At 44.3% G+C, this 26,313-nt stretch overlaps 1 protein-coding gene across 1 annotated transcript in view; it reads right to left on the bottom strand.

The window, feature by feature from the left end:
• LOC123751047 (C-type lectin lectoxin-Enh4-like) overlaps positions 1–26,313 on the bottom strand; it is a 35,024-nt gene that overhangs the window by 8,630 nt on the left and 81 nt on the right. The window contains exons 1-2 of the mRNA XM_069309425.1: positions 25,743–26,313; positions 24,853–25,029 (exon numbers count right to left, since the gene is read on the bottom strand). The exon at positions 25,743–26,313 is cut by the window's right edge and continues 81 nt beyond it. Coding sequence (XP_069165526.1) covers positions 24,853–25,029; positions 25,743–26,052 — 487 coding nt within the window. The 5' untranslated portion in view covers positions 26,053–26,313. The remainder of the gene's footprint in view (positions 1–24,852; positions 25,030–25,742) is intronic.

The following is a 26,313-nucleotide window of genomic DNA, read 5'->3' as shown; positions in this document are numbered from 1 at the left end:
TTCGTATTGGCGTCCTTGGTGATATTTAGCGCCCTCTGATTATCCCGTGCATTTGATGGTGCTATATAACCTTCCCGGTTTGGTGCCTTCTTTTTGATAACTATTTACTTATATACTCACATTTGGGTAGGATGATATGTTGCAACAGTTTTGGATGAGGTGAACAAACTTTTGACCCACAAAAGACAGAACACGGAACATTGGGTATTAATTGAATAATTGAGAGGGAAGAATGGAAGTAACTGCAAAGGGCCTTTTGGCCCATACTTGTATATCTTGATGCTTCTATATTGGAGCGGAGTCTTGAAGTGGGTAGAATATAGTTGTGCATTAATTGGCTGTTGATTGCTGGTGTTGACTTTTTGATGTGTAGTGCCTCGCAGATGTCAAGCCGCCTGCTATCACTGTATCTATCGATGATTTCTGTGTTGTTTGTTAAGACTTCTCAGGTGATGGTCTGGTTGTGGGAAGAGATTATATGTTCCTTAATGGAGCCCTGTTGCTTTTGCATTGTTAATTGCCTGGAAAGAGAAGTTGTTGTCTTGCCTATATACTGAGTTCTTTGGGGCTTACAGTCCCCAAGAGGGCATTTGAAGGCATAGTTGACGTTTGTCTCCTTTAAGAAGTTCTGCTTTGTGCCTGGAGAGTTTTTATTAAGTAGGTTGGCCGTTTTTTTGGTTTTGTAGTAAATGCTCAATTATATCTTCTGATTTTTGTCTGTAGGGATAATGTTCTTATTAATTTAACAATATCTTTCAGGACCCTTTCCTCTGTTTTATGAGCTGTGGAAAAGAAGTTCCTGTAAAATTTTCTAATAGGGGGTACAGGTGTTGTGTTGTGTTGACTCTTCAGAGGTTGCATGGCGTTTCACCTTTCTTTTTATGATGTCTTCAACGAAACCATTGGAGAAGCCGTTGTTGACTAGGACCTGCCTTACCCTACAGAGCTCTTCATCGACTTGCTTCCATCCTGAGCTGTGGCTGAGAGCATTGTCGACATAAGCGTTGACAACACTCCTCTTGTACCTGTCTGGGCAGTCACTGTTGGCACTGAGGCACATTCCTATGTTTGTTTCCTTAGTGTAGACTGCAGTGTGGAAACCTCCGCTCCTTTCCATGACTGTTACATCTAGAAAGGGCAGCTTCCCATCCTTCTCCATCTCGTAAGTGAAACTCATCAGTGTCTTCTGTGTTGGCATCGTTATGTTCTGGTCTGAACATAACGATGCCAACACAGAAGACACTGTTCAACATAACAGGCCAATTACACCTGATTAATCTTTGTATGTAGATAGGAGCTGCCTCGTATGGGCCAATAGGTCTTCCGCAGATACCTTTATTATTATGTTCTTATGTGCCTCACCCCCCATTTATCCCTTATGTATCCACCATGTTTTGACCTTTATTGCCTTATCACCTGACCCAATGTGGGTATAAATCAACCAGTTCTGAAAATTCTCTTCACTTGAGAATGAACCATGGAGGTTCGAAACGTTGTGCAAATTGTATAAATAAGTGTAATACATTCTATAGTAATTCTTTTTTTTTCTTCACCTTGAAATTACGAAAATGAGTTTTGGAGAACTCCTCCTCTTTCAGCTAAGCCCTGATGCTAAGAAAACAGTTAGAGGGATAGAAGCCCTAAATCAGAAGAGAAGCCCTAAATCAGCCCTAAATCAGAAGAATATATATATATATTCTGTAGAGTAAATACAGAATATATATATATATATATATATATATATATATATATATATATATATATATATATATATATATATATAGGTATATATATATATATATATATATATATATATATATATATATATATATATATATATATATATATAAATATATATATATATATATATATATATATATATATATATATATATATATATATATATATATATATATATATATATATATATATATATACACAATACAATACACAATACAATACAATTTTATTTAGGTAAGGTACATACATACAATAAATTTTTACAAGGATTGGTTGACTTATAGGTAAAGCTAGTACATACAATGCCTAAAGCCACTATTACGCAAAGCGTTTCGGGCATGATAAACTTAAATGACAAGCTTAATACTAATTGAGCATAATGAGTAGAATGAAAACATAGATGAAAAAGCAGCACAAATACAATTATGTCAACAAACAGCGCTCTTTAAAGAAAAACAGACATTGGTTGACAATAGAAGGGTAAGGTAGGTTACAGGGAATTTATTAGGTATAGCTTCGTTTTTAACTTAAACTGGTTGAGAGAGGTACAGTCTTTAACATGGTTGGGAAGGTCATTCCACATTCTGGGCCCCTTGATTTGTAGAGCATTTCTAGTTTGATTAGAAATATATATATATATATATATATATATATATATATATATATATATATATATATATATATATATATATATATATATATATATAAATATATATATATATATATAAATATATATATATATATATATATATATATATATATATATATATATATATATATATATATATATATATATATATATATATATATATATAATATCTCGTACCTAGTAGCCAGAACGTACTTCTAGGCCTACTATGCAAGGGCCGATTTGCGTAATAGGCCGAGTGATTTTTTTTCAATAAATTATTTCCAGTTGGTTTATTTTAAATATTTGTATTATCTCAATTTAAAAATATAAATTATTGATTTAGTTATGTTAGTTTAGGTTAGGTTAGTTTAGGTTAGGTAGGGTAGGTTAGGTTCGGTCATTTATCTACATTAGTTTTAACTCAATTTAAAAAAATCATACATAATGAAATAATTAGCTTTATCATTTCATAAGAAAAAATGAGAAAAATATTGAAATTCAGGATAATTTGGCTTATCATAAAACTTATCATAAGTTGTCGAGTTCCTCCAGCTCCTCAGATGGTGGGCACGAACCCTGAATGCAGTGTGCATTTCCCCTCTGTATCGCCACGCTGAGGCGCTGGAAAAGTAAGCTGGCAGCTCTAGGGGTCCTTTGTTGTTTCAATGAGCCCAGAACCCAGTTCTTTCAATAAACTGGTAACACTTTTACCCTAGGTGCCGAGTGTCTCGGAAGCAATTGGGACAAAGTTGTAGTGGTGATCCAGTTCTCTGTACTTACGGGATTTGGCTGCTTCGCTGTGGGTGGCAGCACTACTTGGTTGTGCAACACGGAGGTCAATGTAGGTGTTAGCCAGGGTTGATACGCACGTGTAGTCCAATACCAGCTGCTTGCCATTCTTCCAGGGATTCACTGTGATACCATCCGGGTGACCAATAAGAGCATCAGAGTTACGAGGCGTTGGGTAACAGGGCTCTCTTTCAGCTGGGCATCCAGCTGTGGTGAGGCTCATCTTGATAATGTCGTTAACTTTACTGTGCCTCGAGTGCCATCCCTCTGTGCTTTGGCAGAGTAGGCAATCTGAATGTACCTGTCAACCACCACCTCACCGCAAATACACCAATGTTTGGTGTGGATTGGGGCTGCAAGGCGGAGGGCCACAGGAATTCGGAGGGCATGTGGTGTGAGACACGTGCCAGTTGCCGACATTGGGGTTGCTAACAGGAAATCCCCTGCATGTGGTGTTGCTACTGTTGTGAGGCGAGCAATGTCGTGTTGTGTTGTTGCAACACCCAGGCACTCTGCAGCAATTTGGTCTGCAATGGGGCCATCCCAGCTGGATGGGCTTTTGGGGATAGTGGTTGAGATGATGGGCCTGCACGAGAGGCCCATCATCTCAACCTGGGCCTGCACAGCGTGTAAAATTGGGATCATGTACACCTGCCAGCTGATGTATGTAGGCAGGAAGAATTTCCTTCACAAGGTCGTCGGATGCCGATGAGGAGGACAGGAAGGCTGGAACAGCAATTTGCGTTGCTGTTCGAACTCTGAGGCCCCCAAGTCTTACGGGAAGAGAGGCTTGTTTCCACTGTAGGTCATCAAGAGAGGTTGAGGGATTTTTCTAGCATTGATTTCAGTAACAGGTCAATATATATTTATATATATATATACACACACACACACACACAGACTTGCTTATAAACCACAAGTTTGAAGTATATAACTTTTAGACACTCAACCCGCCAGGGGAATCGAACACTGGCCATCAAGGTGGCAGTTACGCACTGTATTTATTACACCATACTTATGCGAGTGGTTAAGGTGTCCTGTACACCAGTTGCATAGTGCTCCTGGCAGTATGGGTTCGAGTCACTTTGGGGTTTTGAGTTTTCGGTTGCATATATTGCTTGGGGACCATTCTGGCTTGTTTGCATATGTATGTGTGCGTGTGCGTGTGTGTGTGTGTGTGTGTGTGTGTGTGTGTGTGTGTGTGTGTGTGTGTGTGTGTGTGTGTGTGTGTGTGTGTGTGTGTGTGTGTGTGTGTGTGTGTGTGTACTCACCTAATTGTGCTTGCGGGGGTTGAGCTCTGGCTCTTTGGTCCCGCCTCTCAACCGTCAATCAACTGGTGTACAGATTCCTGAGCCTATTGGGCTCTATCATATCTACATTTGAAACTGTGAATGGAGTCAGCCTCCACCACATCACTTCCTAATGCATTCCATTTGCTAACTACTCTGACACTGAAAAAGTTCTTTCTAACGTCTCTGTGGCTCATTTGGGTACTCAGCTTCCACCTGTGTCCCCTTGTTCGCGTCCCACCAGTGTTGAAAAGTTCGTCCTTGTTTACCCGGTCGATTCCCCTGAGGATTTTGTAGGTTGTGATCATGTCCCCCCTTACTCTTCTGTCTTCCAGTGTCGTGAGGTGCATTTCCCGCAGCCTTTCCTCATAACTCATGCCTCTTAGTTCTGGGACTAGTCTAGTAGCATACCTTTGGACTTTTTCCAGCTTCGTCTTGTGCTTGACAAGGTACGGGCTCCATGCTGGGGCCGCATACTCCAGGATTGGTCTTACATATGTGGTGTACAAGATTCTGAATGATTCCTTACACAGGTTCCTGAACGCCGTTCAGATGTTAGCCAGCCTCGCATATGCCGCAGACGTTATTCTCTTTATGTGGGCTTCAGGAGACAGGTTTGGTGTGATATCAACTCCTAGATCTTTCTCTCTGTCTGTTTCATTAAGTACTTCATCTCCTATTCTGTATCCTGTGCCTGGCCTCCTGTTTCCACTGCCTAGTTTCATTACTTTGCATTTACTCGGGTTGAACTTCAACAGCCATTTGTTGGACCATTCACTCAGTCTATCCAGGTCATCTTGTAGCCTCCTACTATCATCCTCTGTTTCAATCCTCCTCATAATTTTTGCATCGTCGGCAAACATTGAGAGGAACGAATCTATACCCTCTGGGAGATCATTTACATATACCAGAAACAATATAGGTCCAAGGACTGACCCCTGCGGGACTCCACTTGTGACGTCTCGCCAATCTGAGACCTCACCCCTCACACAGACTCGTTGTCTCCTGTTGCTTAGGTATTCCTCTATCCACCGGAGTACCTTCCCTCTCACTCCAGCCTGCATCTCCAACTTTCGCACTAGCCTCTTGTGTGGCACTGTATCAAAGGCTTTCTGACAATCCAAAAATATGCAGTCTGCCCACCCTTCTCTTTCTTGCCTTATTTTTGTTGCCTGGTCGTAGAATTCAAGTAACCCTGTGAGGCAGGACCTGCCATCCCTGAACCCATGTTGATGCTGTGTTACAAAGTTCCTTCGCTCCAGATGCTCCACTAGTTTTTTTCGCACAATCTTCTCCATCAGCTTGCATGGTATGCAGGTTAGGGACACTGGCCTGTAGTTCAGTGCCTCCTGTCTATCCCCTTTCTTGTATATCGGGACTACGTTAGCTGCTTTCCAAGTATCTGGCAGTTCCCATGTTGCCAGTGATTTGTTATACACTATGGAGAGTGGTAGGCTCAGTTCTCTTGCTCCTTCCTTTAGAACCCAAGGGGAGATTCCATCTGGGCCTATAGCCTTCGTCACGTCCAACTCTAGTAAACACTTCCTTACTTCCCCACTGGTAATCTCAAACTCTTCCAGTGGTTCCTGGTTAGCTATTCCCTCACTTACCTCTGGAATTTCTCCTTGTTCTAAGGTGAAGACCTCCTGGAATTTCTTATTCAATTCCTCACACACTTCCTTGTCATTTGTAGTGAATCCTTCCGCCCCTATCCTTAATCTCATAACCTGTTCCTTTACTGTTGTTTTTCTCCTAATGTGGCTATGCAACAATTTAGGCTGAGTCTTTGCCTTGCTTGCGATGTCATTTTCGTATTGTCTTTCTGCCTCTCTTCTCATCCTGACATATTCATTCCTGGCATTCTGGTATCTTTCTCTGCTCTCCAGTGTCCTGTTATTCCTATAGTTTCTCCATGCCCTTTTACTTTGCTGCTTAGCTAGCCTACATCTTTGATTAAACCATGGGTTTCTCATCTTCATTTCTCTGTTTTCCTTTTGGACTGGGGCAAACTTGTTTGCTGCGTCCTTGCACTTCTGCGTGATGTAATCCATCATATCTTGGGCCGTCTTTCCCCTGAGCTCTGTTTCCCATGCTATATCTGTTAGGAATTTTCTTATCCCCTCATAGTTTCCCTTTCGGTATGCTAACCTTTTGGTTTCGGTATCCCTCCTCGAGTTCAATAACCCTTCTTCAATCAAGTACTCAAACACCAGTACACTGTGGTCGCTCATTCCTACTGGGTCCTCAAAACCGATTTCTCTTATGTCGGAGTCGTTCAGAGTGAAGACTAGGTCGAGTCTCGCTGGTTCGTCATTGCCTCTCATCCTTGTGGGTTCTCCGACATGCTGCGTTAAAAAGTTGCTTGTCACCACCTCCAATAGTTTGGCTCTCCACGTATCCTCGCCTCCATGCGGTTCCTTGTTCTCCCAGTCAATCTTTCCGTGATTGAAGTCGCCCATGATGAGCAGGTGGGATCTATTTCTACAGGCAGCAGAGGCTGCCCTCTCAATTATAGTGTTAACTGCCTTGTTGTTGTTTTCATACTCTTGACTGGGTCTCCTGTCATTTGGTGGAGGGTTGTATATTACTGCTACTACTATTCTTGGTCCTCCCATTGTTATGGTGCGCGTGTGTGTGTGTGTGTGTGTTTACTAGTTGTGTTTTTGCGGGGGTTGAGCTTTGCTCTTTCGGCCCGCCTCTCAACTGTCAATCAACTGTTTACTAACTACTTTTTTTTTTTTTCCACACCACACACACACACACACACCCCAGGAAGCAGCCCGTGACAGCTGACTAACTCCCAGGTACCTATTTACTGCTAGGTAACAGGGGCACTTAGGGTGAAAGAAACTTTGCCCATTTGTTTCTGCCTCGTGCGGGAATCGAACCCGCGCCACAGAATTACGAGTCCTGCGCGCTATCCACCAGGCTACGAGGCCCCGGTGTGTGTGTGTGTGTGCGTGTGTGTGTGTGTGTGTGTGTGTGTGTGTGTGTGTGTGTGTGTGTGTGCGTGTGTGTGTGTGTGTGTGTGTGTGTGTGTGTGTGTGTGTGTGTGTGTGTGTGTGTGTGTGTGTATATACTATCAGTACCCGGCCATAGCACCCTTCCCTGTTCCCCTGTCCTCCCCACCATTCTCTCCTCACCCGTCTCCTCGGCCTTCCATCCATTCCCCACTCCACCGTCCCCTCGTCCTCCCTTCCATTCCCCACTCCACCATCCCCTCTTCCTTCCCACTATGCCCCACTCCCCCTGTCCCTTTGTCCTCCCCACCATTCTCCATTGCTTCGTCCCCACCATCCCAAACTCTCCCGTCCTTTCTTCCTTCCCCACCATAGCACTGTGGAGAAATGCCCGACAGACCACTGGGACATTATCTAACACAGTGCACAGTTACAAACTCATTAAGATTTCAACTTAGATTCAACAGAGCAAAAGTTGTTAAACACATATGGCAAAATCTTACTGAAGCGACCATACGAGTCATAAATACTCATACTCCGCCCAAGTAAAACAGAAACAAGCAACACTTAGTGGGCCAGCCAGAGGCTTAGTGCCCACGCAGGAATATCCCTGCAAAAAACAAATAAACAAAAAAAAAAACAAAAAAACAATTAACCCCTCTCTTGTCCCCTCGTCCTCCCCACCATCTCTCACTTCCGTCCCCTCGTCATCCCCACCATTCCCCACTCCCTCGTCGATGCCTTTCCAAATGTTCTGTTTCCCTCAGAAAATTGGGAACATAAAGTGATCTGATGTTCCCCTCACTGAAGTTTAAGAAAAATAGTTAAAAATTGAAATGAAAATATGAAAAAATAAAAACTAAACTAAACACATGAAATGAACGGTACGGTAAACAACACAGCTGAATTCCAACGCAATTCCCACAAAATAATTAAATCAAAATGAAAATAAATCAGAACCTACGAAAATTCAGTTTGTTAATGTAATCAGAAACATTGAAATGGAATTGAAACATAACTAGTATAGCATGTGTGTTGCTCTTACATACGAATTTAAACAGAACAACATGTGTGGAAGCATCAGGGAGTGTGTATATATGAATGCTACACAGTATTCATCTATAGACATCCATATGTGGTGAAACACATGTGAAGAACCTCTCACACACTCACAGCTCCCTGACAAGAGGGAGCCAGCTTAGCTTAGCTGCCAACACCCACACATCGTGTCAGCAAGGCGGACAGCCCGCCTGCTTTCATACCTCTCACTGTATTTTCCACTTCTACACTTCCCTTCACCTATGCCTCTCCTTCCTCTTTACTCACCCCCCCCCCCCAAAAAAAAACTGCGTCTGGGCGTCTCCCACCCACCTATTCACCGCCCACACAGTGCCTGTTGCAGAGATGTGTCACCCTCCATGCACCAAGATATGGCACAGGTCACAGCAGGCATTCAGGTTCCTCCCAAAAGGGAGGGAGACACAAGTACCCACATGAGTGGTGAGTGCGAGGGACAGCTAACCACCCCTGCTGCCATCACAAGTGTCCACCCTTCCACGTCACGCCGATGTCACAACCCGCCCCGGGGACGGAGGGGACTCCACCAACTAACCAGGAACCCCTCAGCCAAGAACACGGTCCTGGGAACAATGCACCCAGAGGCGCACCCAGAGGGGGACCCAGACCCAGAGGAACGTGTCGGGTTTGTGACGAATCTCACAGCCTTAGAAACGATGGAACCCTACGTCAGCACAACGGCTGTGAGGGTTCATGGACGGAACCTGTAGAGAGGGAAGGCCCTCAGGTCCCCCCGGCACCCTCACACATCCCAGCAAACTTCATGCCATCAGATGACCTCCTGGGAGCCATCAAAGCATCCACCACCAGAACTCTTCCCCACATTCCTAAAGCAGCGCGCCCATTTGCAGCAGGGAAATATACAGACCTTCTAAGGAAAGTGAATGAACGGTCTGAAAATCTTAATGCCGCGGCCACCATCAAAGCATGGCATAATTTGCTCCTGTTTGGCAATATTTGCTTAGGTGTACCTGCAAGAGGAGGCAAGTCACTAGCCTCATCAGTCACTAGGGCAATAAATAATTTCCCCAGAGCTGACAACTTGATCCCCATCCCTCCTCAATGCAAAAACCGTCGTGGAAGACCCAAGAGTTCCAATGATAATTTTAAGCTTGGAACACAAGTAACCAAGAAAATTGAAGAGGGCAACACAGTAGGGGCAATTAGGTTACTTACCAGTGAAGAAACAATCGCCCCTAGAAATACTGCAACTGCCGACTCACTGAGAGAGAAGCACCCTCCTAGAGTACCATGGGAACCCATTGCTCGGGACACAAATGTCCCAGACATGGGACCTCTATTCCTCCAAGCGTCAGAGGTATACAAAGCCATCATGTCATTTCCACCAGGCTCAGCAGGGGGATACACTAGAGTAAGACCTCAGCACCTCAAGGAGATGACAAACCCAGTTCTCGGCGAAGTTGCTGAGACACTATTGTCAGAGATCACGAAGTTTGTCAACGACTGTCTCTCCGGGTTGATCCCAGATACAATTAAACCCTTCTTCTTCGGAGCATCCCTTTGTTCCCTTAAGAAGAAGGATGGTGGAGTCAGACCCATTACCGTGGGTAACACACTTCGGCGCCTTGTTGCTAGGGCAGCTGTCAGAAAAATTAGCATAGACGCATCAACGATGCTTCGACTCCATCAACTAGGTTTTGGTGTCCCCCATGGCTGTGAAGCAGCAGCTCATGCAGCACGAGCCTATATCAAGGTTATATACATACATGCATACACATATATACATACATGTATATATGTGTATGCACAAGCACATATATACATACATGCATACATATATATATATGCAAACAAGCCTGAATGGTCCCCAGGACTATATACAACTATATATGGGGTGTGAGTTTTCAGTTATATATATATATGTATATATATATATATATATATATATATATATATATATATATATATATATATATATATATATATATATATATATATATATATATATATATATATATATATATATATATATATATATATATAAGGGAGTACCACCTCTAGCTGGAAGAAGGGGGACCCATAGCCTCGGAGGAAACCACGCATAACGCATTAGAGGGAATGTTTAGATCCCCTCCAATACAGTTTCTGTGTGCTTTTCTCCTACCACCCCCTTCCTTTTTTATTTTTTGTGCTTTATTATGCATTTGATGGTTACAAGATATACATGGGTTGATACAAAAATAATAATGCAAAAAGGTGCTTAAAGGTTATGGATCTCTTGAAAAACACAACAATGGGAAACATTGATGAATGTCACAGACGGGTTCGATCATTGTTGCAAGTCAAGTATATATATATATATATATATATATATATATATATATATATATATATATATATATATATATATATATATATATATATATATATATATATATATATATATATATATATATATATATATATATATATATATATATATATATATATATATATATATATATTTATATATATATATATTTATATATATATATATGTATATATATATTTATATGTATATATATATATATATATATACATATATATATATATATATATATATATATATATATATATATATATATATATATATATACACACACCCACGTACTTACATATATACCCATATACATATGCAAATACATAACTATACACATACATACTAAATTTTTCAATTATGGGGGGAAGGATATCTGGTTAGTATATCATCTGGGAATTATGTATTGTAGGGCTGGGTTTTCATCTAGTAAATCGAGGCTCTTGGGCTACCAGCTGTGGGAGCGGGGCGTCTCATCTTGGAGTAATCTTTCTAACATTGGGTGGCATTGGGTCCTCTAACATTTCGATGGTGTTCCACACCCTGATGGCTTGGTGCTGTAGTCTGGTGTTTAGTGACTGTATGTTCAAGAGTTCATGGAGCTCCTGGATTGTCTGATCATATGGTGGACGGTGTTTTGCTGCTCTCCTTAGCGCCTTATTTTGTACTGCTTGCAGTTTTTACATATTAGTTTTCTTTATGGTGTGTAGTGGTATTGGGGGATACTCTAGATGTGGCCGAACAAGAGCCTTATATAGGTGGATCTATATATAGGTGGATATATATATATATATATATATATATATATATATATATATATATATATATATATATATATATATATATATATATATATATATATATATATATATATATATATATATATATATATATATATATATATATATATATACTCCTGCTGCCTCCTTATGTCCCTTGCGCCTTCAGCCTGAAGTCGCCAAAGGAATTTGTTAACTTACTGTGGGGCACACGGGCCACAGGGATAAGAGCCTCGTTGGACGTAGAATCACTGTTCACCAACGTACCTGTGGACGAGACAATCGGGATGATAGCCGACAGAGTGTATCGTGATCAGGCCTGCACTCCTCTTGACATACCAGAAAACATTCTAAGGAAACTACTCCAAGCTTGTACTAAAGAGGCACCCTTCTTGAGCCCGGATGGGCACATGTATAAGCAAGTAGATGGGGTCGCCATGGGTTCTCCCCTAGGTGTCCTGTTTGCAAACTTCTACATGGGTACCATCGAGCAAAAAGTCTTAGTCGAAATGAACTTGAAACCGGCCATATACTGCAGGTATGTTGACGACATTTTTACACAGGTTCCTGATGTCAGACATCTGCAGGAGCTGAAGGAGGCATTTGAGCAGAGTTCCGTGCTGTGTTTCACTTACGAGATGGAAAAGGATGGGAAGCTGCCCTTTCTAGATGTAACAGTCATGGAAAAGAGCGGAGGTTTCCACACTGCAGTCTACACTAAGGAAACGAACATAGGAATGTGCCTAAATGCCAACAGCGACTGCCCAGACAGGTACAAGAGGAGTGTTGTTAACGCTTATGTCGACCGTGCTCTCAGCCACAGCTCAGAATGGAAGCAAGTCGACGAAGAACTCTGTAGGGTAAGGCAGGTCCTAGTCAACAACGGCTTCTCCAATGGTTTCGTCGAAGACATCATAAGAAGGAAAGTGAAACGCCATGCAACCTCTGAAGAGACAACTAACACAACACCTATACCCCCTATTAGACTATTTTACAGGAACTTCTTTTCCACAGCTCATAAAACGGAGGAAAGGGTCCTGAAAGATATTGTTAATAGAAACGTTATCCCTACAGACAAAAATCAGAGGATACAACTGACGATTTACTATAAAACCAGAAAAACGGCCAGCCTACTTATGAGAAACTCTCCAGACACAAAGCAGAACGCTTTAAAAGAGACCAACGTCGTCTATGTCTTCAAATGCCCTCTTGGGAACTGTAAGCTCCAAAAAACCCAGTATATAGGCAAGACAACAACATCTTTTTCTAGGCGTTTAACGATGCATAAGCAACAGAGCTCCATTAAGGAACATATAATCTCTTCCCACAACCAAACCATCGCCAGAGAAATCCTAGTAAACAACACAGAAATCATCGATAGATACAGCGATAGCAGGCGGCTTGACGTCGGCGAAGCTCTACACATCAAGAAGTCAACACCAGCAATCAACAGCCAATTAATGCACAACTATATTCTACCCACCTCAAGACTCGGCTCCAATATAGAAACATCAAGAAATATGGACCAATAGGCTTTCTACAAATCACTTCCATTCAATACCCATTGTTTCGTGTTCTGTCTTGTGTTTAGGAATTTATTACCCCAATTAATACCACCTCACCCCATCCACCTCACTCAAATGTAGATATAAACAAATCGAAGATGTGTAAGTTCTATTTAGTTGTGTATGTGTAAGCTAAAGTCTTTGAAAATGTAATAAGTTTTACGAAAAAAAATTAACGTAGATATATGACCGAACCTAACCAACCCTACCTAACCTAACCAAACCTATCTATATAGGTCAGGTTAGGTTAGGTACCCGAAAAAGTTAGGTTAGGTTAGGTTAGGTAGTCGAAAAACAATTAATTCATGAAAACTTGGCTTATTAGGCAAATCCGGCCTTGCATAGTAGGCTGAGAAGTGCGTTCTGGCTACTAGGTACGACATATATATATATATATATATATATATATATATATATATATATATATATATATATATATATATAATATATATATATATATATATATATATATATATATATATATATATATATATATATATATATATATATATAACTGAAAACTCACACCCCAGAAGTGACTCGAACCCATACTCCCAGGAGCCACGCAACTGGTATGTACAAGACGCCTTAATCCACTTGACCATCACGACCGGACATAATGAGGTGATAGCCGAGGCTATTTGAACCACCCCACCGCCGGCACTCGGATAGTAATCTTGGGCATAGCATTTTACCAAATCACCTCATTCTTTGGGGCACACGTGAGGAACACAAATGCGAACAAGCCTGAATGGTCCCCAGGACAATATGCAACTGAAAACTCACACCCCAGAAGTGACTCGAACCCATACTCCCAGGAGCCACGCAACTGGTATGTACAAGACGCCTTAATCCACTTGACCATCACGACCGGACATAATGAGGTGATAGCCGAGGCTATTTGAACCACCCCACCGCCGGCACTCGGATAGTAATCTTGGGAATAGCATTTTACCAAATCACCTCATTCTTTGGGGCACACGTGAGGAACACAAATGCGAACAAGCCTGAATGGTCCCCAGGACAATATGCAACTGAAAACTCACACCCCAGAAGTGACTCGAACCCATACTCCCAGGAGCCACGCAACTGGTATGTACAAGACGCCTTAAGACGCCTTAACCCATACGCAAGACGTATGGGTTCGAGTCACTTCTGGGGTGTGAGTTTTCTGTTGCATATTGTCCTGGGGACCATTCAGGCTTGTTCGCATTTGTGTTCCTCACGTGTGCCCCAAAGAATGAGGTGATTTGGTAAAATGCTATGCCCAAGATTACTATCCGAGTGCCGGCGGTGGGGTGGTTCAAATAGCCTCGGCTATCACCTCATTATGTCCGGTCGTGATGGTCAAGTGGATTAAGGCGTCTTGTACATACCAGTTGCGTGGCTCCTGGGAGTATGGGTTCGAGTCACTTCTGGGGTGTGAGTTTTCAGTTGCATATTGTCCTGGGGACCATTCAGGCTTGTTCGCATTTGTGTTCCTCACGTGTGCCCCAAAGAATGAGGTGATTTGGTAAAATGCTATGCCCAAGATTACTATCCGAGTGCCGGCGGTGGGGTGGTTCAAATAGCCTCGGCTATCACCTCATTATGTCCGGTCGTGATGGTCAAGTGGATTAAGGCGTCTTGTACATACCAGTTGCGTGGCTCCTGGGAGTATGGGTTCGAGTCACTTCTGGGGTGTGAGTTTTCAGTTGCATATTGTCCTGGGGACCATTCAGGCTTGTTCGCATTTGTGTTCCTCACGTGTGCCCCAAAGAATGAGGTGATTTGGTAAAATGCTATGCCCAAGATTACTATCCGAGTGCCGGCGGTGGGGTGGTTCAAATAGCCTCGGCTATCACCTCATTATGTCCGGTCGTGATGGTCAAGTGGATTAAGGCGTCTTGTACATACCAGTTGCGTGGCTCCTGGGAGTATGGGTTCGAGTCACTTCTGGGGTGTGAGTTTTCAGTTGCATATTGTCCTGGGGACCATTCAGGCTTGTTCGCATTTGTGTTCCTCACGTGTGCCCCAAAGAATGAGGTGATTTGGTAAAATGCTATGCCCAAGATTACTATCCGAGTGCCGGCGGTGGGGTGGTTCAAATAGCCTCGGCTATCACCTCATTATGTCCGGTCGTGATAGTCAAGTGGATTAAGGCGTCTTGTACATACCAGTTGCGTGGCTCCTGGGAGTATGGGTTCGAGTCACTTCTGGGGTGTGAGTTTTCAGTTGCATATTGTCCTGGGGACCATTCAGGCTTGTTCGCATTTGTGTTCCTCACGTGTGCCCCAAAGAATGAGGTGATTTGGTAAAATGCTATGCCCAAGATTACTATCCGAGTGCCGGCGGTGGGGTGGTTCAAATAGCCTCGGCTATCACCTCATTATGTCCGGTCGTGATGGTCAAGTGGATTAAGGCGTCTTGTACATACCAGTTGCGTGGCTCCTGGGAGTATGGGTTCGAGTCACTTCTGGGGTGTGAGTTTTCAGTTGCATATTGTCCTGGGGACCATTCAGGCTTGTTCGCATTTGTGTTCCTCACGTGTGCCCCAAAGAATGAGGTGATTTGGTAAAATGCTATGCCCAAGATTACTATCCGAGTGCCGGCGGTGGGGTGGTTCAAATAGCCTCGGCTATCACCTCATTATGTCCGGTCGTGATGGTCAAGTGGATTAAGGCGTCTTGTACATACCAGTTGCGTGGCTCCTGGGAGTATGGGTTCGAGTCACTTCTGGGGTGTGAGTTTTCAGTTGCATATTGTCCTGGGGACCATTCAGGCTTGTTCGCATTTGTGTTCCTCACGTGTGCCCCAAAGAATGAGGTGATTTGGTAAAATGCTATGCCCAAGATTACTATCCGAGTGCCGGCGGTGGGGTGGTTCAAATAGCCTCGGCTATCACCTCATTATGTCCGGTCGTGATGGTCAAGTGGATTAAGGCGTCTTGTACATACCAGTTGCGTGGCTCCTGGGAGTATGGGTTCGAGTCACTTCTGGGGTGTGAGTTTTCAGTTGCATATTGTCCTGGGGACCATTCAGGCTTGTTCGCATATATATATATATATATATATATATATATATATATATATATATATATATATATATATATATATATATATATATATATATATATATATATATATATATATATATATAATATATTGTCACACAATTTCCTGCATATCATGGTAAACGACTTCTTCCCTACAACCTTCGTCGTTAATATCTTCGTCACGGCTGAAATTCTTGAAAACATGGATTCACGATTCATGTACATAGTGTAAATACGTTGTAGACCTGAGTCCTTACCAAGAGAGGGCGCAGCTTTCAACGCCACCACACAACTGTACGCCAGGCCTTGGGAACCTGGAATGGGGCTTAAGTGAAGCGCCTAAACTCCTTATCCACTCGCACTTCTAGTATCATGATCCACTGAGTGATTATCCTTAGTAGGAGCTTTATGATGGTGTATTCCGCTTCTTGGAATTAGGAGCTACCCGCCACTCACAAGCCCATCACATCTCATCACCCTCAACTAACTATTCACCGTGTCGTCAACCTGTACTTTACAGTGTAAATGACCAGGTAGATCGTATATTACAGTGTAAATGACCAGGTAGACCGTACACTACAGTGTAAATGACCAGGTAGATCGTACACTAGAGTGTAAATGGCCAGGTAGAATATGGTAAAGTGTAAGTGGCCAGGTAGGCTTTATGCTAAAGTGTAAATGGCCAAGTAGACGATACACTAAAGAGTAAATGTCCAGTTAGACAACACACTAAAGTGTAAATGACACGAAAGACTGCATACTAAAGTGGTATGTAATAATCGTCATGATTAACTAAAAGGACAAGATGTGAGAATAATAATAATAAAAATAATGGGAATTAACAGGAGTCATGAAAAGGATTCGAACCTAGGCGCAGGGTACTCCCAAGGAATCCTCCTCATGACATCTACTGATCTTATCATTGATACATCACGTTAATGATTTCTTTGTGTAATAATAATAATTACGAATTAGTGACAGAATTCAGCTTCTAGCCGGGAAACATCTGAATTTGTTGATGTGAGAGTTAAAGTATAATATTAATAGATGGCCTATAATAGGGTGTCTCATGTCTGGTGTTTAAGTGAAGGTGTTCGGTTGTGGAACTGATAAATCAACACGAGTTTCGCGCGTCGGTGATAAGTGAGGTAGACTCTGAAGTGATGATTAATGGTCACTGCTTCGCAAGCGGGGATGTTTCTGGCGGGGGAGAAAGAAACAATTGCCCCAAGGTGAGGTTTTCTGTTCAATTCTAGTCAGGTCCTCCCCAGTGCGGCGTGTGCCATGCGCCATCCCCTCGCGGTACGTGTGTGCCGCCTTAGTTAGTCCTTTGGGCTCTCTGCTGTATGTTCCCGGAGAGCTGGGGCGCCCTCCTTGGGCCTGTGCCGGGCGCCCCCGTGCCGTGCTGGTCGCGTGGCTGGCTTAGGGTCGGCGTGCCCCGGGCCGCGTCCCTAGTGGCCTGCGTTCGGTCTCCTCTCTTGTGGGGCCCCGTCCAGCCGTGCCCGTCCGTGTCCAAGGGGCCCCGCAGCGCGGCGTGCCCAGGCGCGCGCCCTGCCCTGGGCCCCGTCGGCGGCCAGGCGTGCCCTTGCCGGCGTCGCCATGTGGCCAGGCGTGGTGGGCCCTACGCCTTTGTGCTCTGCCTTGGGGACCTTCCCTCGCCGCCATCGACCACGTGTCTGGTCGTCTGGGCGTGCTTCGGCGTCCTTCCCGCCTTTCCTTCGGGGCTCCCTGTCGCCGGCCCGCCGGGTTTCCCTGGGTGTCTCAGGGGGCCAGGTTTCGCCTTGTCCGAGGACATGTGTCGCCGTCGGCGACGGATTGTGGCCAGGTTCGGTCCTACGCCCGGGGTGCTTGTTCTCGGCGGCGGCGACACGTGGCCAGGCGTGGGCGGCCCTATGGCGGGCCCCGCCTTAGGGCCCATGCATGCCTTGCCGGGTCGTCACGTGCCTGGCCGGCAGGGCGTGCTTCCGCGTCTTTCCTGTTTTCCCTCGGGTGTTCCCTGTTGCCGGTCTGCCGGCTTCCCTGGGATGTCCCCAGGGGTCGGGTCCCCCTGAGCGGACAAGCGTCGCTCCTGGCGACGACTCGTGGACAGGTCCAGCCCTCCACCCGGGCCTGCTACGGGGCACGCGCCTGGTCGTGCTGCCACGTGGCACGGCGTTCCGTGGCGCGTACGGTTGGGCTGTGTCCCGCCCTTCCTGTTCCCTTTTGGGTGCTAATCCACGTGGCTTTGCGCCACAGCTTCCCACGTCGGGGCTCGGGCTGCCTTGCGCCCGTACGGCCGCGCCTGTGTGCGGCCCCCCCCCCTCCCCTTTTCGTCTAGGCCCTGAGCATGCCGTGTGGCAGCGCGTGGTTGGTAGGCCACGGGTCCTTGCCGTGTGTGGTGTGTTCTCTGCTAGGCACGTCGCCCTCGGACGTCTCGCCCGGCCGTGTTGCCCGGGGTGTTAGCCCCAGGCCCTTCGGTGTCCCGGAGTCCCCAGGTACGTCTTCCCCAGAGTGGCGCCGATCAGGATGTCCCCAGACGTCCGTCGGCCGGTGTAAGTCCGGCATGTAGTCCCCAGACGTACGTCTGGCCGGTGTTGCCCGGTGTGTTATTTCAAGCTTTCCGCCGTCCAGGCCCTCAGGCACGTGCCCTGCTTGCCTGGGGGGTAGCCAGGACCGTTACTCCATGTCCTCCGTCTGGCCGGTGTTGCCGGCAGGTTGGTTCCCAGGCGCTCCTGCCTGGCCAGTGTAGCCTGGTGTGTTTGTCTTAAGCGCCCTGCACGTCCGTTGTAGCAGGGATTCCTCCTACGTCGTAAGTTCAGCGTTTGTCCGCCTGTGTCGTCTGTTGTTCTTCTTCGTCGGAGGGAGACGCCGGCGTTGGAGCAAGGACCCGAGATCAGCTCGACGACGACGGCAGGTTTACGTCTAATGGTACGCACCACAGGCCCTGGGTTCGGCGTTGCCGCCGGCAATCCAGGATGACTTCGTTATGTCCGTTAAGTCCTCGGCGTCCAGTTCCAGGGGCCGTGCCCTGGACAGGGGGGTGGCCCCCATGTTGCCTGGGGCACGGTATCCTCCAGCAGATGGCGGCGTCGAAGCGTCGTCGGGAACGTCGTATATTTAATGATTCCCATTCTTTGCCTTCCTAAGACACTGTAAATTAAGACTTTCTCACACTTGGTGTGAGAAAATATGGAAGGTTTCTTATTTTGTACTAGCAGACATCTCGCGACATGCCTTGCCCTTATTCATATTTATGTTCTACATTTCAGCACTGACATGCCTCTGCTTTCAGATCACCTCGGATTCACTTTGCCACCAGCCTAACTTTTTACTCAGGCATTCGTAGCCTTGTGCATGTCGCACGTTCAAATCTTCGCGTTCGCTGTGTTACAGTATGCTTGTTCACTTTTCCTTGTCTTACGTCATTAAGTAAAGTCAGCCAGGATGTCCTATTTGCAGAGTTATAAGTAATTTATTAAGTAAAGTCAGCCAGGAGGTGCTATTTGCAGTATTTGCGGGCCCTTAATTTGCTTTACGTTCCCTGGCCCTGCATTTTGCCTAGTTTCCTCAGTAGTTACAGTACTTTCGCTTGGCTCTTGCAGTTTATTCACGTCGCTTATTTGGTTATATTTATGTTATGCATCTCCTCCGTTCTCTTAATGTAAAATGGCTATATATCCACGCCGATTGTATACCCTTATTTTGTACTTGCAGATACCACGTGCCATGCCTTGCCCTATTCATAATTATGTTCTACATCTCAGCGCTAACATGCCTCCTGTTTCAGGTTACCTCGGACTCTCTTTCCCAAACAGCCTCCTTAATTTACTCCGACAGTTGATGCGTTGCTCATGTCGCATGTTTAATTTTGCGTTGCTGTGTTCAGTATGCTCGCCCACTTTTACCCTGCCTTACGTCATTAAGTAAAGACAGCCAGGATGTGCTATTTGCAGAGTTACCAAGTAATTTATTAAGTAAAGTCAGACAGGCAGTGCTAGTTGCAGAGTTACTAAGTAAATTATTAAGTAAAGTCAGCCAGGATGTGCTATTTGCGGAGTTCCTAAGATTTATTAAGTAAAGTCAGACAGGATGTGCTATTTGCAGTATTCGCGGGCCCTTATTTAGCTTCACGTCTCCTGGCCCTGCATTTTTGCCTAGTTTCATCGGTAGTTACAGTAGTTTATGCTTAGCTTTGCAGTTTAGTTTCCTCAGTGGTTACAGTATTTACGCTTGGCTCTTGCAGTTTATTCACGTTACTTATTTGGTTATATTTATGTTATGCTTCACCTCCGTTCTCTTAATGTAAAAATGGTTATATATGCACGCCGATTGTATACCCTTATTTTGTACCTGCAGACATCACGTGCCATGCCTTGCCCCTATTCAGGTGACCTGGACAGGGGGGTGGCCCCCACGTTGCCTGGGGCACGGTACACTCCAGCAGATGGCGGCGTCGAAGCGTCGTCGGGAACGTCGTATATTTAATGATATCCCGTTCTTTGCCTTCCTAAGACAATGTAAATTAAGATTTTTACACACTTTATATGGAAGGTTTCTTATTTTGTACTGGCAGACATCTCGCGACCTGCCTTGCCCTTCCTCTTAATTACGTTCTACATTTCAGCACTAACATGCCTCGATCCTGCTTTCAGATTACCACGGATTCCTTTTCCCAAACAGCCTACCTTAATTTACTCCGACAGTTGATGCTTTGCTCATGTCGCATGTTTAATTTTGCGTTGCTGTGTTCAGTATGTTTGTTCATTTTTCCTTGCCTTACGTCATTAAGTAAAGTCAGCCAGGATGTGCTATTTGCAGAGTTACTAATTAAATTATTAAGTAAGTCAGCCAGGATGTGCTATTTACAGAGTTACTATGTAATTATTAAGTAGAGTCAGCCAGGATGTGCTGTTTGCAGAGTTCCTAAGTAAATTATTAAGTAAAGTCAGCCAGGATGTGCTATTTGCAGAGTTACTAAGTAAATTATTAAGTAAAGTCAGCCAGGATGTGCTATTTGCAGAGTTCCTAAGTAAATTATTAAGTAAAGTCAGCCAGGATGTGCTATTTGCAGAGTTACTAAGTAGATTATTAAGTAAAGTCAGCCAGGATGTGCTATTTGCAGAGTTACTAAGTAAATTATTAAGTAAAGTCAGCCAGGATGTGCTATTTGCAGAGTTACTAAGTAAATTATTAAGTAAAGTCAGCCAGGATGTGCTATTTGCAGAGTTACTAATTACTAATTACTAGTCTTTTGCTGGGCTACCTTTATGCTTCTCCCCTTCCTGTCTAGGTATGTTTAGGTATGGCTAGCGGTGCGCGAGCCGCGGCTTATCGGTTGCCCCCCCCCCCCCCTGGTTCCCTGTTTACTCGGTCTCGCCCGCTTACTTCCGCATTCTTCCACCCCATTCTACGTTATCGCCTCTCGCTTTTGGGCCTATGTCCTTTCTCAGACCGGGTTGTGTGCCGTCCAGCGCGCCTCGGCGACGTTATCTTCTCTTCGGCCCTCTGTCATTTCCGCCCCCCCCCCCCAGCCGTGCGGGCTCGCCTGTGGGAAACGTCCCCTTGGTTCCTCCTACGTCTGCGTGTCTGTTAAATTTGTTATTGTTGGACTCGCAATTTGATTTGTATTTATTACGGCAAATTTTTCTCCCGCAATTTACTCTTTGTTTAAGTTTCACGTTCAATTTGTTATTAAGGGACTATCAATTAGGATTTGTATTAATCTATTGCTTTGCCTCTGTGCCTTTAAGTTATTTTCAGCTAGGGTGCGCTAGTTGCAGTGCATTCGGGTGGGGCCCCCCCCCCCCACAATTTTTTTTTTTTTTTCCTCCGGTTATTTCGTCCTATTACACTCGTTTCCCTCATTATATATTCTGAATATTGTGCATTATATTTGACCACCCATTCTTCATCGTATCGACAGTACATTAAGTTACATTTGGATGCTACCGAGAAGTTTAGCATGGCCTCGCGCACGGTGTCATGCAAAAACTGGCCATACGGCCTTCCTTTCGGCAAGCTCAAGCCAGTCAGTTAGCATGACGTCGGCCAGCTTGTGGTTGGCCAGCGCAGCCAGCATGCTGTTGGCCATACGGTCGCTAACGTTCTTTGGCCATCCGGCCTTCTGGGCTAATTTACTCTTCTTGTTCCTTCGCCATTGTTGTTTCCTACTACGTAATAGTATTCTATTAAATTTTACCTCATCTATCATTAGGTTAGGGGCCCTTACCTCCAACCGCTATTTCTTCCACTGCGCTCTGCCCGCTTGGCGCTCAACGCCGGCTTCTTCTGTTCCCTTTATTCGCAGCCACGACAAGCCGGAACCCCCCCCCCCCCTCCACACCCTACTGCGGCGAGGAAGAGAACGCGAGCCGGATATTCCTCTGATCACCATTACAACGCACGCAGCGGTGCCGGGATGCAGCCGCCCAGGGCCTACGTTAATACTATTATCTTCCCTTTATTTGCTGGGCTATATGGCAGTATTATATTATTCCGTATCGTTACTGTCATTCCAGTATTATTTTATTAAATTATAAATTGTTATTATGGTTTGGCGTTGCTTTCTTAATTTCTTCCATTCTGCGGCACTTGCCGTCATCGGTTATTTACGATATTACATTGTATTCTTCATTGTACGATTATTTACGACATTGTATTCTTATTATTATCCTTATTACAGTTACTGAATGGCAGCTCCCTGCCGTCGATTTCACTTTGCTCCTGTTCTAAAGATGTTGCCGAAGTTCACGGCGTACTAGCTGCGGCTCGCAGACGCTCATTGACAACACAAGACTACACTCAGCGGCCACTTAAGGCAGACTCCTTGGCTTCTATCCAGCCCAATCACCCGTCTGGAGGCAGAGATGGGATAGAGACCAAGGGTAATGTTCCCCGCTCACATTCTACATCCGCTTAGGACACAAGCATGTTATAGATTTGGCTTTAAGAATTGGTTCTTATTCCATTTTATTGTTTATGTATATGTTGCTTAGTTGTTATACCCGTTCTTGGTATATGTTTGTTTATATTCAAGATTTATAGTGTTTCGTATTACCCTGTTATAGTGGCTTTGTGCTTCCTTGCTGTTCTCCTACTGGTTTTCTCCCACCTTTGCTCTTAGCAAAGGTACTTCCCCCTTCCGTTTGCTGGAAGATTCTTAGAATTGTTAGCCCCCTTCATTGCTACAGTATAATTATTCGGATGCTCTTTATTAATCCAGGATTGTTAATTAAGGTTTCTCTTAATTCCTGCTGCCGGGCTCCCTCTCCCGTTTTTCGTCTCCGTATTGATTCAGCTAGGGTTTCCCTCTCGTCTGTGCTCTTGCCTGTCACGATAACACTGCACGCCGTTTCTGCCCACCCTTACTGCCTTATATCTTTCAGCCCGGGGGAGGTGAGCTACGCGACAAAAAATCGACGCACGCTCCGACTGGACCAGGTATCGCTTACATGGTCAGGAATCAACACTCTTCGGATCCTACAAGCACAGATCCTACAAGCGCTCCTGTCACCAGGCGAGATTTCTCCAGGATCCTACGCGCTGCCCTCTCGGCGCTAGGCTTGACTTCAGATGACTACGCTCCGCACCCAGCTGTCTCGGGACGGGCTCGCCACATCAGAAATAATGGCAGACGGCAGGCGGAAGAGTAGTGCTCACATCCTACGTCAGACGGGACGTTGTTGCTCTGCTACTTTGAGTGCCTCACGCGGCCAGCTGGCACTCGCCCTTCGGGGGGGGGGGTCCGGCCGCTGGCCTGCGGTGGGGGTGCAGCGCCGGTCCCCAAGTGTCCCGCTGTCCGCAGCTAATACTTTGCCCAGTCTAGGTGCTAGTAAGCCCTACTTGTAGTCACACCCCCTTCTCCTTATCCATTAGGTCTTTTACGGCCTCTTGGCCGGGTACATTACGTGTTATGTGGTCTCTCACTTATTAGTTATTCTTTGTGTCCTGCCTGTTATATCCTAGTGTTATATAATTACTACACATTTGCACTCGGCCTTAATTCTAGTACCAGTTAACCTTTAGGTTTCTGCAGAATTAGTTTCCATGTCACTATAGGCTAAGGTCTCATACTTACTACGGGTGTACCTTTTAAGTTAAATCTAGTCCTCGGACTTGGAATTGTTACTGTTAATTCTTACTTTATATATTTACTTTATATATTTTAATATAAACGTTATATATTTACTTAATTTATATTTGAAACTTTATATATTTACATGTTCAATATTAAGTTTAATAATATCAACTTTGTTATAAGTCTATAATATAAACCGTGTTTAATATAAACTTTATATAATTACTTACGTTATATATTTGAACTTTATATATTTACATGTTCTGCAGAATTTAATCTTCAATAAACTTTAACGCCCCATACTGCCAGTATCTTTCTCCCCCTGGTCAGAAAAATTGTCTTTTTAACAAATACACGTAACAACAGACGGAATCTTGGATACACAGACGAGTCAGAAATGTATATTAAGAACTTCTTTGGTTGTTAATAATTGTTGAGAGTTAGACTTAGCACTTGTTAAAATTAGTTACATACACAATTTTAACTGTAAAAATGACGAGAAACGGATAAGAGTCATTGCATCATAGCTAAAATAATCGAAAGGCGAAGCAAGAAGCAGAGTGCGACCAATGAAGCACAACAGTGTGAGTACACCACAGCCCCTCCCATACTAACCTTCAACTTTTGACTTATTCAGTAGGAATGACTTGATGGCGTAGAGGTATTTGGGTGTGGCCAAGTCCCCCATCATTCCTTGACAGTGCCTACGCGCCGCCTCCCACGTGACCAGGTGTGGACTCAGGTAGAAGCATTCGTCCAGAACCAACGTGTATGGGTAAGGGCAGGTCGGACCTGGAACAGCAATTCACTGAAGAAACATAAACAACAAACACTTTAAGGTTGTGTATTGGGACAGTTGGATGAACAAAGTTGTCTTGTTGCTCTAGTACAAGTCAACGACGCCTTGTGAGGTGTGGTAATTGTTCAGTGTCTTCATCATCACCGTCAAAGAAATCATTGAAACATCACATACGGAACACCATTCTGCCCATCATTAGTAAAATTGTACATGCGTATTGTTAGACCTATATACATATATAAATCTATATACATACATATCCTGAGTTGTTGAGGACTATAAGGTTCAATCAAATGTTTGTTTGTTGGGATTAATTATATTAATCTGAAAGAGTCTGTGTTTTTACATTATATTGTTTATTGAAGTGAACAATAAGAAAACTTGTAATTTGTAATCGAAAGTAACTTAACAAACTGCTACGTAACGAAAGTACATTACCTACGTATTCTAACTCTGCCGAACGAAGTTAAAGTTAACACCATATATGAATAACATGGCAGCAAGAAAATGTTATTTCTTAAAAGTTAAACTGACTTTAGTAGTTATTAAAAATGTATTCTTCATATTTGTCGAAAGGGTTTTGACCAAATAAACCTCACTGAACGGTTTTGGCTGTAAATACTTGTGACATGAACCAAATATCATATACGTAAGGTATTGTGCAAAACGCTATTTGTCAAAATATTTTCTCAAATACAGGAATTACCTTGAGGGCAGAAGTTGCGTTCTCGTGTGGCAGTTAGTAGCTCCGTCAAGACTGATGTTTGGTGAGATAACGTTAACTGGGAGACGATCACTGCAGAGAGAACCTCCTCCAAGGCATTCTTCTCAGACACGGACTGACCATCCAAGGCATTCTTCTCAGACATGAGCTGACCATCCAAGGCATTTTTCTCAGACACGGACTGACCATCCAAGGCATTCTCCTCAGACACGAGCTGACCATCCAAGGCATTCTCCTCTGACACGGACTGACCAGCCACGACCACCACCGCCAGAAGCAGTAAGGAATACATAGTTACCGTGTTAATCTTAGCTCTGGTGGCGCTGTCTAGATACTTCCCAGACCATCTAAGGTACACAACTTGGCCCTCGGGTGAGTAGGAGAGGAGTGCCGCCCGTGTCGCTACAGCGATCGGAGGGGAAGTGATGCTCCTGCCTGGGGAAATTTACTCACACAACACATATAAGAGTAACCAGTATCACGTTGCTCGGAATACTGAAGTTAGCTGGTATCTGCCCACAGTGTTTCCTCCTAACTATTTAACAGTTGTTAA

The sequence above is a fragment of the Procambarus clarkii genome, chromosome 65 (genome assembly GCF_040958095.1).
Source record: "Procambarus clarkii isolate CNS0578487 chromosome 65, FALCON_Pclarkii_2.0, whole genome shotgun sequence".
Taxonomy (NCBI): Eukaryota; Metazoa; Arthropoda; class Malacostraca; order Decapoda; family Cambaridae; genus Procambarus; species Procambarus clarkii.
The sequence above is the reverse complement of the archived record's forward strand: the minus strand, read 5'-3'. Positions and strand labels throughout refer to the sequence as shown.